General features: G+C 39.3%; 2 protein-coding genes across 2 annotated transcripts; both read right to left on the reverse strand.

Annotated features, from left to right (window-relative positions):
- Window positions 1–336: 336 nt before the first annotated feature.
- Window positions 337–1,641, reverse strand: LOC109464756 (sphingosine 1-phosphate receptor 1-like). The gene has a single exon (XM_019761829.1). It carries the CDS (start codon window positions 1,639–1,641, stop codon window positions 337–339), a length of 1,305 nt encoding a protein of 434 aa, XP_019617388.1.
- Window positions 1,642–5,257: 3,616 nt separating this feature from the next.
- LOC109464776 (zinc finger and BTB domain-containing protein 5-like) lies at window positions 5,258–14,113 on the reverse strand. The gene is made up of 8 exons (XM_019761849.1): window positions 14,011–14,113; window positions 12,826–13,220; window positions 11,311–12,181; window positions 10,467–10,615; window positions 8,655–8,732; window positions 7,087–7,187; window positions 6,019–6,161; window positions 5,258–5,371 (listed from the first exon to the last, which is right to left on the reverse strand). The coding sequence occupies exons 2-8, from the start codon at window positions 13,132–13,134 to the stop codon at window positions 5,349–5,351; spliced, it is 1,674 nt and encodes a 557-aa protein (XP_019617408.1). The 5' UTR covers window positions 13,135–13,220; window positions 14,011–14,113; the 3' UTR covers window positions 5,258–5,348.
- Between the last annotated feature and the right edge of the window lie 1,000 nt (window positions 14,114–15,113).

The following is a 15,113-nucleotide window of genomic DNA, read 5'->3' on the forward strand; positions in this document are numbered from 1 at the left end:
TATTCATTACAAAACATAAAAAATGTCAAACATGCACTTTTTATTGCTGCCCATCATTCGTGTTAGTACATTTGTTTTAGTATGTTGTTTTTGTTCGTTTTTTCAAGTTTTTCACTTACTGTGAAAGACGCTGCCAAAGCACGGCAAAATCCATTCTTTTGAAGCTTTACCCTAGGACACTCAAAAACCACTACCTATGTACAAGACCTCAACTGTGTTATGAAATGCACAAATAATCATGCACATGACTTACCATAAAAATTGTTGTCCGTGAAGGTAAACATTTTGTTTCTGTCCTCTGATTTTCTGTGTACTTCTGTCTACGTCAATGTTCAATCAGTCAATTTCTACGATGGCAAGGTTTTCACTCTTATTTGGTGTGAAGGAAACTGCTTCTAGCCTCTCCCCAGTCTGATTGACCACGGTTTTGCTTTGTCCTTCAGTTTGCTGTGATGATGAAGTGGTTTGTTTACTTCTAACTGCAGCAGCTGCCTGCAGTTCCAGTGCATTCCCATGTGCAGGTTGGTCTTCCTGTGGATTTACACGGTTTCCCCGCATAACTGTACGAAGTGCTCTTTGGATTGCCACGAGTTTTTCCCAAATTGCTTTTCTTAAGTCTGGCGTGCGGACGATACTTACAATAGGGTTGATAACGGAGTTGAGTGTCAGTACCAACACGGCGAATTGTGGCGAAACGGGAAGTGTGCATTTCTCTCCAAGAGTGTCACATATCGGGCCGAGCGCAAGTGGTACTAACAGGAAGATACACGCCACCATCACATGAATCAGAACCGTCCTTGCCTTCCGCACACTTCTTTGGAATTTTCTATCTGCCTCGTTCTGTACAACGTTTTGAGCCCGGGGATTCCCAGCCACGTTTTGTGCCGGGTTGTTGCCTTGGAGTGGCTGGGTCTCAACTGGTTGCCCGAGCCTGTTCTTTTGGCGTTGTCTGATCGCCAGATACACGCTGGTGTTTGTGAACAGCATGATGATGGCGAAAAGGATGATGATAGCACCTACAAGACCGATAAAGGGTCGGGGGAAGAACTGAGAACACTCTGATATGGTCATGTCCAGGCAGTTCCAACCCATACTGGGTGTGAAAGTCAACAAAGTCAGAACAATCCACGAAGAGGCCATGGCAATACCTGCATTACGTTTGGCGATATGGGCATGGGTGTGGAAATAGATAGGATGGCGTACGGCAACATAGGAGTCAATGGACAGTAGGGCTAGAGCCGAGGCAGACATGAGCTGACTGTACAGGAAGAGTGTCATAATGTTCATTAAGACATACAGTCCAGTCATTCCCTCTCCCATTCCCTTCCAGGTTTCACTGTAACACATGAGTCCAATGCCTGTAAGGACGTCCGATGCGGCAAGATTGGCCATATAGAAATAGAGCGGTTTGTGGAGCTTTCGTGTTCCAATGATTCCTAAGAACATAGCAACATTAGGAATGAGGATGAGAATCGCTGTCAGCCAGTAGATGACTCTGTTCACCGTTGTCAACTCTTCAACTGACTTGTGCATGGAGCAAGCAGCTTGGGCTTGGTCGTAAGACACAGTCTCGTTGTTTTTTAAGTACCATAAGATACAGGGGATCTGCCAGTCAAACCTGTCATCTGGTGATGTATCCATGGTAACCAACGGAAGAACGGTACTGTTGTTGAACATGGTGAAGCTACCTACCTAGTCATATGACTGTCACTGGTCTTCGCAGCAGTGTTGCCAGATTTTCCTATCGTTGGCTTCTGTCAGGAGTTGGTGGACGGTGAGGGGCGTCCGGTCCTTTGATGTTGCCCTGCCAGACTTCCTTCTGTCGGCTTCGCCGTCGTTTCCCTTCCAGTGTTCCTTGTTCAATGGTCTTAGCCAGGTTGTCGTGGCGGATAACGTGTCCAAATATTTACCACTGTAGTTTTCTACGCCGTGCGGTTGTCATCAGTGATTTTTGCGGACAAACACCAATCGGAAATCGGATTCTGGTAAAACGCAGCCGCCCAAAGGGACTGAGACTTCAGCAAGACATCTGCGGTACTGTTGATATAGTTATATGAAGGCTGGAGGGAGATGTAGCTGCGCCTATGTGACAAGGCTGTCTGATCTGTGTGGATAGGACGTGTTGGTATGGTATATGACATTGTGAGCCGTGTGCTGATCTCATTGGCTTATGACAGTAAACGTCAGCTAATTGCATCACGGGCCAATAGCATTAGTTGGGGCTCTGCATTGAATTCTGAAAATCCAAACCATTTCCCATTGACGTTATGAATTATAAATTAAATACCATATTGCATGCAAGAATTAAAAGGACTGAATTTTCGAAATCGTCTTCTAATGGCCAAAGAAAACGGTTTGTATTAAAAATCGCGTGCGTCAGTGCAGACACCTGCTGGCAGTTAAGCATGACATTTGCACCATAAAGTAATGCACGCTACCGGCCTTTGCAAAGGAACTACTGTTAAAATAAACTTCGTACATGTAAGTCGTTTTACCAATAGACATAATAATGGTGCTTTTTGGCAAGCATAAGTTAGAAGCAACGGCCTCCCAGAACAATCTGACATAACAATCTGACATAACAATAGATTGCATAAAAGTGTGTTATATGGATATTGTACACAATATAATTTCGCCATGGTAGGATGGTAGCCAGTTTACGAATTTTTTAGGTGAACAGTGAGTTGTCTGGCGAATTTATAGCACAGCTCCTGGACTTAGTGTGAGCAATGCAAGTGCCCGGTATACTTTTGAAAGATGCAGGATTTCCTGTTCATCGTACTGTAAATAATGAAAAGATTGCGATGGACTTATTACCCTTGCCTAAAGAAGATCATGTTTTTTGTCGCATTTGCATGTATGTTTTTGTGATATAGCATGATACTAGTAACTCAAGAAGCTATGGATGGAATGTCACAAAACTATGTAGGTTGGTAGGCCTTGATGAGATCTCAAGATGACTAGATTTTGAACTCCAGAGCGGCTTATTGGTACTACAAAACTTCCGATTTTGATATTTCGTGACGAAGACATGAATTTTAGATGATAAATCTTTGAACTCTTGTTATGGAGGGGTCAGTCATTCGCCATTCGTACATAAAGCACTCTCTACACAATGTATTTTTGGACTCGTTCTTAAATAATTTTTGGTTGTAGCTCATTAAAACACCGGAGTCGACATTCCACTATTTGTACAAAAAGAAACCTGACAAATTCAGCTTTGCAGTAGGGGTAAATGTGTTATAAAGTGATTGTTCCACTTCAATACTTCCACATCAATTAAAAAAAGGCCATCCACCAGTTGTACATAAGTTAAGTTATATATATGATTGTTTTGTTTAACCTGTGTATATTTTGTGATGATTATGTGTGTTCACTCTCTTTTAATTTTGTTGTCAGTATATTCATATGTTTTGAACCCTGGAAGACTAGTCATGGACTAAAGAGTATGGAAATAAACGAATTAGCATAGAATTCAAATAGAATGTCCATTTGATGTTTTTACTATTTTTGCTGTGACCTTTTACCGCAAAATCACACCACAACTGTGGTTTGCTAAATCTACTCCACTGCAGAGTTGTTTAAAGTTCGGCAGCAAACGTTAAACATAAAAACATCATTTTCCCTCCGTGTAATAATAATAGAAACAACAGCAAAAGTGAATGCATTTACAGTAATTCAAGGGTACTGCGGATAGAACAATTTTTAACCAAACTCCCTGTCAGTGATATGCTCTTTGTAACAGGTGGAATTGTTGGAATGGAATATGTAATTAAATTTTCTCTAAAGAGACAGAAAAGGCAGATGTTATGTTATGTTGCTATGGAGACAGTGACGCATGTTGTCATGGACACATTGAGGAAGGACACAACCTGTGTTTGAATATTGAAATAGAATTGAAAGGAAATTCTTGTCCCCAAAACAAGGCTTGACATATGAGGTTGCAGAGCTTGAAGCTTTTTTTTTTCAAATTTGACGTGCTTCATTGATGTTCAAAGCGTAAACATTTATAGGCATGACTGTCTGAGAAGGGAAAGGGCTACTAGTATTTGTCATCATGCTTTGATTTATTTCATTGGCTTTCTTTTTTCATCCTATTGCCGTAGACGTAAGCTATTTGCTTCACGAGCAATAAGTAGGAGACCTGCATTAGGCCATGTTGATTTGATTATATGGATGACATCCTCCGGGAGCACCAAAACTGATACAAGCGTGCGAATAAAAAAAAAAGTTTTGCAAAAAAAAAAGGTGTTTTCATTATGAAATCTACGTGGTCAAGAGGGTTGAACAAATGGCACAGAATATGGTTTGGCGAATAATCTAATCTTCAAGTTAATTTCCTTACAATTTCATCTTTTTTCGTTTGACTTTGGCATTCTACGACATTGGTATAGTTTTTACTTATTCTTTTGTAACTTATGGTATATGTTTGCTCATTTTGCAACTGTTTTGTACGATTTACAGTATGGTTGAAAACTTTTTTTTTTGGAAACGGCCTAAAGTTCATGCGCGCGCTGATGTCATCCATATAATCAAATCAACATGGCCTTGCATTCTGAAAATCCAATCCGCGTCAATAAGTATGACTTGAACAGCATACCCCACATGATCTTTGCATTTCAGAATTTAAAAAAATCAAATATTGGTATATAAAATTGGGTGGATTTTCGAAATCGTCTTCTAATGGTCCAACCAACCAACCAACCAACCAACCAACCAACCAACCAACCAACCAACCAACCAACCAACCAAACCAACAAACAAACCAACCAACGTAATTATGGTTGAGAGCTACGTCATACAAGGTCTTTACATATTTGAAGTGAGTTGAATCAACACCACTAGTATACTGCAAATACCTGCTATTCAGGAAAAGGACACTGTGGAATGTGTTTAATAGTAAGAAACTCAGCTGACAGCCATGTTTATTTACATTCTGGTAGCACCAAAAATTATTGTACATGTTGAAAAGTAGACAAACGTAACATTTTCAAAGCAAATGCATAATGTTTACCTTCACATGTGGTCTGCTCTGTTAATTCTTACTCAAACACATTCATATATATATGGTGACAGAAGTCTTAATCCCTCCTGCTATAAAATTGCAACATGATGTTACCCAACCCAGTTACCATAGTGACAGACGTCTGGTTCAGGTCATTGACCTTATTGGTTTGGAGAAGAAGAAGAAGATGAAACAGAGCAAAAACAATATGTTTTCCTTTCAATTGGTAAACATAATTATTATAACAAAGATTGGCCATGTAGGATATAAAAAGAGGTTGCACTAGTTTTTGATGACCAGCTGCAGCCTTGGAGCACATCGTAAAGCTTGTGGCATCCCTCCATCAACCTTCACTAGACTCCAAATCTGAAAACAACATGACACTTTTAGTCAATGTACCATTCCATGTGTATAGATTACTTTTTTTATCTTTAGTTTAAGAAATACATTTTAAATTCAAAAGCCTATGATACAACAAATCTACCCTGAAGTCATCTTCATTAAATCAGTCTGTCATAATTTACAACTTCTTTAGACTACAATACAATGGAAATGAGGTTAGATACCTCATACCTCCATGAAATATTCAGTGTAAATTTTGTTTTATTTTGTCTCATTTATTATGAAAACTGAGGTTTCAATTAGCACAATCTATCTTAATTGGTGGTCTTCTGTACCAAAACACACATATTGTATGGTGTTAAAGTCCTATCCTCTGACTGCATTTCATTTGAACATTTCACTAAATGCAAAAACTGGAAGTTCTGCTGCAGCACCAAGGACAGCTGCCAGGAGGCCTATAATTGACATTGACCTTTGATTTCCCAAGACTGTATACCAAAATCATAAATTCATTCAGGACTTTTTAAAATCATGTTCCCCATAAATGTGCAGGAACACATGCAGGTAGACACAAACACAGACACACACACCAAAAACAATACCTCATTTTTTCTTCATTTCCATATCATAAACCTTGAACTTATCATTCCTAGAAAATGTTGAAATCCCACCTTCTTGTTCATGAGGTTCCATGCTGTCCTCCCCTCCTGAAGGGACGTTGGCTGAGGACGTACTACTTGCAGGGGACAGGGGGGTGTCCTGGGTCCTTCTCTGGCCTCCCCCTCTTCTGGATGGTACCAAGTACCCTCTTTCCCTAAGAGAAATGCAAAATTAATTGATCACAAGGCTTTAAAAAACAGGAAAAAAGATGAAAAAGGAAGTTTTCCTTCATACTACTGTCAATACCAAGAAAGCCACCAGGATGCCCATAATGAATATTGACCATCATACTTCAAGACCTACTCTGGGTGCAGACCAGTATCTACTAAATATAATGATCCATTCCTACCTTCTTAATTTATGCTGACCAGAAATATCCCGAAACACAGAAACACACAGACAGTTGACAGATACATGTACATGTAATACAATGTACCTGCATTACTTTTATGAATTTTGATGCCCTTTACTGATTCCATCTACATGTATCTATCTAGTATCTATCTATCACTCTATCTATATTATAATATAATAGATACCAACTGTAGTGTGTGTGTGGTGTGTGTGAATGAATAATTGTGTGTGTGTGCATGTGTGTGTGTGGATGTGGATATGTGTGCATGTGTGTGAGCATGTGCATGCGTGTGTGTGTGTGTGTGTGTGTGCATGTGTGAGTGTGTGACTGTGTGCATGTGTGTGTGCATGCGTGTGTATGTTAATGTGCATGTATGTATGTGTGTGCATGTGTGTGCCTGTGTGTGTGTGCATCCATGCATGAGTGTGTGCATGTATGTACATGTATGTGACTGTGTGCATGTGTGTGTGTGTGCATGTGTGTGTGCATGCGTGTATGTGTGTGCTTGTGTGTGTGTGTGTGTGTACATGTGTGTGTGTGTGCATGCATGTGTGTGCTTGTGTGTGTGTGTGTGTGTACATGTGTTTGTATGTGTGTGTTTGTGTGTGCATGTGAGTGAATGTGTGTGCATGTGTGTTTGTGTGTGTACATGTGTGTTTGTGTGCATGTGTGTGTGTGTGCATGTGTGCTCCAGCCTACACTAAAATTCAGAATTGCAGCTCACTTCCTGCTAAGATGTCCAGTCTTGTTGGAAATAAAATTCCTGAACTGTCGGCGGATGTCCCAGACATCATCTGGGTTCAGGGATGGGCAGCGACGAAACACCTGAAGGAGGGAAAACAGCTCAAGTCTCAAATTCAAACTATACTTAATATTCATCATCATTGTCCGGCTGTGCTGAAGTCGACTACTAGTTTAGTTTCCACAATAGACCTACGTATTGCACTATTACGTCACAGTTTGTTAACATGTTCTTAAAAGAACATTCTAGAACAGTCAATTCAAGAATAAAGATAATTTCAACAAAGTCAGGTTTGGATTATTTTTGCTGGGTCTTGTTTTGTTGACACAGCGCTAGCATTATATGCCGTAATGAGTGATTTAGTTGTGACATTAGACGAAAGTAGTAGGCCTTATATTAAGTCTAACGCTACACAAACACACAGCGCGTTACGCACCACTGTACAATATTATTTTAAACATTAATTGACCGGCATTCATTGCGGTAAACAAACTGTGACGTAGTAATGCAATAGGTCCATTGACGATCTGTTGCCAGGTCAGCAATGTCACTCTCAGGGTCCCCTAACAGAGACCTGATATAGCCCAGGTTAAGTCGAGTCACTGGCATCCTGCGGACCTTTTCCTATGCGTCGGTACATACAGGGCATACATGTATGTCCGGTATGGTTCCCCCACAGGCAAATTTTCCAAGAATAATTCAAACATGTTTTGCCTTTGCCGCATACAATGCTTCCTAAAATTCTAGATGTTAGAATCTTACAATTTTTAGATTTTACAATTCTAGAATTGTAGATTCAGATATTTCGATAGATTTTGCCTTTTTTTTTGCTTAGGGACTACAATTAATTTTGGCAGTTTTGTAAATTGTATTGAAATGTGTGTTTTGTTGGGTAGGTTTTCTTGGCATAAATAAAATACATGTACAGAGTAAAACACAGTGGTCCCAACCCTCCCACGGGTAGGACCTTCCTCCAACCTACAGGCAATCTGACCCGTGGTCAGGGTGATGCAGATTTTACAGTTTTATTCTTAATAAGACCACACCGACTTAATTTTATGGATCCGCGTACGCATTGATTTTTGGCTGTTCTCAAAAAAAAAAAATGAAGTGAGGTTCTAGGCCTGGGTAGTTAGCGACAATACGGAGCCGGTGGTAACTCTAGCTCTGAGGGGATGGCACCACGACTCAAGGACAGTACATACGTGCAGTGCCGATTTATAAATTCTGCAAAATGTGCCAGAATGTGCCGGCTTGTCTTATGCGTTGCTATGTACTGCCGCAAATTTAGGATACCAGCTTAAATTTGTACAGAGTATTCCTGTGGTTTAGTAGCATTTTTATTTTTGGCCGGAATTTTTTTTATTAGCCCGCGCGCACTAGTTTGGGGGGTCTTCAGAGGATGCCATCCATGAAATTAAGTCGGAGTGGCCTAAGGATAATAATGATGAAGTTGAATACAACATGCAGTTAGTATTACATGCAAATAGACTTATTACATTGTACAATATTTAATAATGATACCAAAACTGTTAAACAGAAAATCTCACCTCCTTCATTGCATCATCAATGTGCACACTTCTCAGGCCTGTTATTTGGTACAGGTTCACTGTTTCTCTCACCACTCTCTGTAAGACACCGCAAAAATACAGGGAAGCACATTTCATGAATGGTAGGTGTGGATTAGGTATCTAGTAGGCTTGCATACTATCAGGTATAACATCAGGCACATAACCTGTACAGGGTTAACCGGTACATACTATTACATTTTCGTACTGTATGTATATAATATATAAAAGTACTGTGCACAAGTGGATCTGTACTAGTATCTGTTCTGTATTAGTGTATATAGCCAGTAATATATGACATTGTTTTATGGTGCCCCACTAAAAACTACATGTATACAACAGAAATTTCTTGTTAGGTGTAAACAAGAATATTGATGTAAATTTTTTTTGGCATACAAAGTGAACTTTTTAAAGTTTAGTGGCTCGATATTAAATGGCTTCTCAAATAAACTGTCTGATTTAGCCAGTATGTGAGCAAATTATCTTTAAACATCAGGTGGCTGGCTAAACACAGCTTGCCTTCTAAAATAAACAGACAGTGTTGACAGCAACCTGAAATATAGATGGCCAACCTAGCTTTTGGGTTAGGTCACACAGTGGGCAACCTGGGGTTGGTGGAAAACAATGTCCAGTCCAATTGGCGAAAAACAAGGTTCAGTCCAAGGGGGGTGGGCAGCCCAACCAATTGTGTGTACTTTAAAGTGCCCCCTTGCAAAATACGATAAAAGTGCAACAAGTCAGGTGTGTTATAGCATATATAGTTATGCTGTGAAGTGCACTCATTGAATTCAGGCATGCAAATGCTGACAATTGTGTGAATGTGAGCAATACTTTACATAAATAATAAGAGACAGCATGGCAGCTATTTGCTTATTGGGGTTTTATCCTGTGAAAGGAGGTGAGAAAAAAGAGGCAACCCAAGCAAAAAAATATTTTAAACCCTGAGAGGTCAAGAAAGATAAAATAAAAAAAATCTACATCTACACTGACATGTATAATCTCTCCTTCTGAAATCTCATCGACTCTAACAATATGAGTGATTGCCATTTCATTACAGTAGACGGTTGGGCCTAGGAAAAAAAATGTTGTGTTTCCTGTTTCAGTCCTTAAAAAGAGATCAGTGATATCCAACTTATACAATACAGTTTAACAAAGTAAAACTTGCATGAGGACATTTTTATTTTCAATGTCAATGTTGGAAAACCAATTGTACAACGTTTTATCACCCAGGTGTCAAAACAAGCAGCTAGAAAAGGTTAATCAGCTCGAAAATATACGTTCCTTGCAGGGGTCCACCCAAAAAAAGCCTAGTGTTGGCAGGTTTTTGTAGGGTCGGTTGGTAAACAGGAAGCACAACATTTTTTTTCTAGGCCTTGGCTAATTTGCCTACATATAAGGCCAAACCAATTTGGTTTGTTGGTTCTCGGATTTTTTCAGAGAAAATATGAAGCGACAGGGCGAAAAAAAAGGAAAATAAAAACAGACCAAGGTATCCTATGATATCCCCAAATGGCATGATAGGAGCCATGAAGTCAACATATCAGGCTGGTTTGTAATTCAAACATTAAATTTCAAACCTTTAATCAAACCACTGCATTGATAGATGGAAAAACTGTAACAACTCTGAAGAGAGGGGACTTTCTTAAACTATTGGGACCAAAATATGAGTTGATTTAGAGGCTGAAATGTTTTTTGTTTTTTTTCAAATCAGAAAAAAATGAAGTGGGCGAATCCGTGAACCAACAAATTAAATTGGTGTGGCCTAATTTGCATATATGTGATGTATCACCTCACCCTGAACCAGTTCCTGGCGAGGTTGTTGGTGCCATGTTTGTCCAGCATGTGTTCCCTGCTGTAGTGCATGATGTCACACTCCTGCTGACACAGCCGGCTCTGGAACTGGTTCTGGGGTGGGGTCAGGACTCCACACATACCTGAACTGTCTAGTTTAGAAAAAAAAAAACAGAAACTTCAGACTAATTCTGGAAATACAGTTACTGGAAATTTTAGTTAGAAACTTCGGACTAATCCTCATATTTTAGGTTTCTTAAGTTCTGGGGTGGGGTCAGGACTCCACACTTACCTGATCTGTAACAACTGTGTTCACACCATGCATTTCTTGTGTCTAACAGTTTGTCCTGTCATTCTGCCCGTCAATCAGCAACCCATGTTATGTAAACCTACTCTGTCACAACAAAAATATACTAACTCACAGCTTACATAGGATTTATACTATACAGTACAGAAGTTACTGTGAAAACCATACATGTAAAAGTACCACAAATATAAAGTGATTTACAGTACTTGGCTCATACCTATCTAGAGCTTTGTCAGTTTATATAGCTTGTTACTCCCCCCCCCCCTTCTTGAAATTATGAATTTCTAAGAATGCAGTATTGAAAATGTTGAAAGCTGCTAATCGGCCTACATTGTAATTTATACTATGATGACCCTGTGGCTAATAAACTCTATTATTAAGTGTCTTGATCTACTTCCACAGGATGGCTGTTCCATTATTCTTCCACCTGCCTCTAAGAAAAAATAATAATATGCAAAGATTAGAGAGCCAATAAGTTAGGATGGATGTACCCTACCAGTAAATTCACCAGATGACTACACTGTGAAATAACTTACTTACCTGAAAATGCTATTTTAGTTTGAAGTTCCTGTATTCCCTGTCCTTGTTGATGACAGTCATTTCCATGAATGTTTGACACTGGTAATGCCTGACTCTGTTCCCTTTCACTACTACCAACTCCTCTACTGTCCATATAGACTTCTTCAAAGTACAGAGCATTTGTCTGTTGCTGGGTTTGGCCCTCAGATGTCCTCACATCTTCCAAATCCTCAGACTCTCTCTTCACAATGACAACTTCACTCTCAGAGTTATTAGAGTGGTTTGAAGAATTTGAACTAAAGGCCCAATTTTGCTGTACTGGAGATGGTGCTTCATGTACTGTGGACCTGTCAGATGAACTTTTATTTGGATTATCAGTGTTGTGTTTGGATTTTTCAGTTGTTGCTAACTGATACAAGCTTCCAGTCTCTGAGTTGGGGTTGGCAATCCCGTGTTTGAGTTCACAATCTCTGCCTGCGATGTGATTATTTGTCATACAACCCGATGCGATGCACTCGGTTAAAAACTGCGTACAGTCTGCGACCATGTCCATCATATGGAGATAGCTCGCTGTCACTTGTACGTCAATAACGTTCTTCGCGGTCAGCTGCAGCTGCGATGTGTACATCATATCCAATATGGCGGAAAGCCCTTCTGGTGCAAGCCCTTGTAACTCAATCTCATCTATGTTTTGTTTACCACTTAGGACTGTTTGTAAATATCCGGAGGATGCCATGAGTATGAATTTGTGTGCGGGGAAGGATTTGTCCTTGACAATGATGGTAATGTCACATGAGGAAGGGTGTTCCTTGCGGAGTGAGTCCAGGTGTTGCAGTACTCTGGCAGGGTGGGAGGGGTACTGTAGCACACGTTCTGCCATGATGTTACTCATCTGTGAATGAGAGAAAAGTTGGTTAACTGATGTATTACTGATAATACAGGGCCGGAAATACTGGGTGCATAAGCACCTTGGTGCACCCAAATTTGGAGCTGTGCACCCAATTCTTTTCTTATATTTTTATAGGACGTGTTTTCAATATTTCTAGAGGTATTTTTGTACATAATAATCAAATCTATAATAGTATACAGGATATTCTTGGCATCTTAGTGTCAGAATAATAATAAATGTTGTAGTACTTGTTTAGATTTTGAAATTAGATCTATAATCACTTAAAACCTAAGGCCACACCAATTTGATTTCTTGGTTAACAGATTTTTTTAGAAAAATAATGGAGCGGGCGGGCGAAAAAAAAAATCAAAACAGGCCTAAGGATCCTATTATGGCCCAAAATGGTACGATAGGAGCCATGAAGTCAACACACGGTAAATCTTAGACAATGAATTTTAAACTACCACTGCATTGGAACATGGAATAACTGTAACAACTAGGAAGAAAAGGACTGTTTACAGCTGTTCAGGGCAAAATATGAGCATTTTTGCAGTTGATTCTGAATTTTATTTTGCAACTCAGAAAAAAATGAAGTGGGTGAATCCGTTAACCAAGGAATTAAATTCTTGTGGCCTGAGATACACTACCATGTGCCCTGACGCGAGGCTGTTCGTGAGGAATTGCGTACAGTCCGCCACGACGTCCATGACATGCAGGTAACTGGCCGCCACTTGTACCTCCATCACGTTTGAAGTAGAAATCTGAACTTGAGACGCGTACATCATTTCCAACATGGCGGAGAAACCTTGCGTCGTCAACCCTGAAAGTTCTACCTCTCTTGTTTCTCCCGTTTGCGCTTTGAACAGGGTCTCGAAGTATCCGGATGAAGCACAGAGGATGATTTTGTGTGCGGGAAAATATCTGCCTTCTATCTTGACCGTTATGTTGCATGTCATGCTTTTCCAGCTCTACGCTGGTGATCCAAGTACTGAAGAACCTTGATGGCGTGGTCGTCATAGTGAATCAGTCTTGCCATGTTTACCTGAAAATACATTTTTTTTTCAATACACTTATATGTTGCAGTTAAACTGTTTACTGTCAAAAACTCACTAAGGACCATGAGGGGTCTAACTGTGAGTTATGTAACATTTTGCACAATTGGCGCAACTCTATACTTTGGTGCTTTTTCAAATTAGTGTACTATGATTGTTGGTGTACACGTACCAGGTGTACCCTGACCTGATAGCCAGCCCAGGAGACAGCCCAGCCTTTTCCATAAACCTGTCAAAATTTAGGGCTTTCATACAGTATCCCTCTGTATACAAAACAAACCGGATTGCTGTAAATGTAAAAACAACAGAACAAAGATCTCTCAGAACCACCACATTTCTCAGAAAGCATAACGTAATTACGAGACGCTACATATACACTATTCATGCCTGACTGACATGGTTTTCAAAATTTCATACATGCAAAAACATGGCGGCCGCCCTGCATGGGGCCTTGAATTACAGAGTAGTGATGAAAAAAAATTACATGTGTATGTCGTGAAATGAGCATGAAAACACGTGAACCATGACCCAGAATGGCACTGAAATCAACATGTATGAAGTTCACAGTCTTCGTGTTCATACACTCATACCAAATATAGAGCCAATGGCGAGGGAAAAGTCGTGAAAATATGGCGTGGACCGGACGTGAATTATGATATGTATGTACCAAATCACGACAAAGGTTCTCGATTTCCATGATCTGTCCTCGCTGAGTATCTAGTATAATAGTTTTTCCATGTAAATGACAACCGTGCCGCCTTAGAAATAAGAATGACTTACCTCCAATTTGTTGCCCAGTCAGACTAAAACAATCAGACACACGGCGTATATTTCATGACCGTGTTTTGGAGTTTCATTCATTGCCCGGTTTAGAACCATGTCAAAAGAGTCGCCCCGCGATTGGAACACGTACTGCAGCCAATGGGTCAAAGTTCATGATGTGTGATTCGCATATAAACAATTTCATATCATTTCATGCGCGTGGACTGAATAAACAGGAAATGTAAAACGAACTCGGCACTAATCAAAATGATTGGCATGATTCCACAACATCTCATATTTTAAATAAAATATCTGCCATCTTCTAAATATGAATTACCAAAGTACTAACCGTTAATTCAAAATAATTCAAAATAAATATAAAAACATATTTTTTTGCTAATTTTCTGCACTACCAAAAATGATTTTTCTTGTTTTTCTTAATTTGTGGACAAATTTTCTTACATGAAGAAATTTCAAGAAAAATTAAGAATAAATAAGAAAAGAGCAACAGATCGTTCTAAAAATTTTTTCTTGTAAATTTTCACTACAAGAAACATTTTCTTATTTTTCTTACGTAAAGAAATAATTTCTAGCATTGATTTTCTCCCCCTAGAATGTTCTAGAAAATTGAGTTAAATGGTCTTGTTTTTCTTGTCTGAAGAATTACTTTCTTGCCATGGTTAAGAAAATTTTTCCCTTAGGTTTCTTGTATTTCTCATAGTAAGAAAAACAAGAAAAGCAGGGTTTAAAAAACAAGTCATAACTAGAATAACATTCTTGAATTTTCTTGTTTTTCATATCAAGAAACTTTGAGAAAGGAAGTTCTTGCTTTTCTTGGGCTGTGTCAGAAAAAACAAGAATTTTGATCTAACCTTTCTTGAGATATATTGCTAAGAAAAACAAGAATATTCAAGATATTGAAACTAGAAGACAAAGATTAAGTCATAACTAGAATAACATTCTTAAATTTTCTTGTTTTCATATCAAGAAACTTTGAGTAATTACCTCCATGAAATGTGTCATGGAGGTTATATTTTCAGTTGCGTTTATCTGTCCGTCCGTCCGTCCGTCTGTCTGTTGGTCAACAAGATAACTCAAGAACACCTGGATGGATTGGTTTC

Source organism: Branchiostoma belcheri, unplaced genomic scaffold (genome assembly GCF_001625305.1).
Source record: "Branchiostoma belcheri isolate BF01 breed outbred unplaced genomic scaffold, Haploidv18h27 scaffold140, whole genome shotgun sequence".
In the NCBI taxonomy this organism is placed as follows: domain Eukaryota; kingdom Metazoa; phylum Chordata; class Leptocardii; order Amphioxiformes; family Branchiostomatidae; genus Branchiostoma; species Branchiostoma belcheri.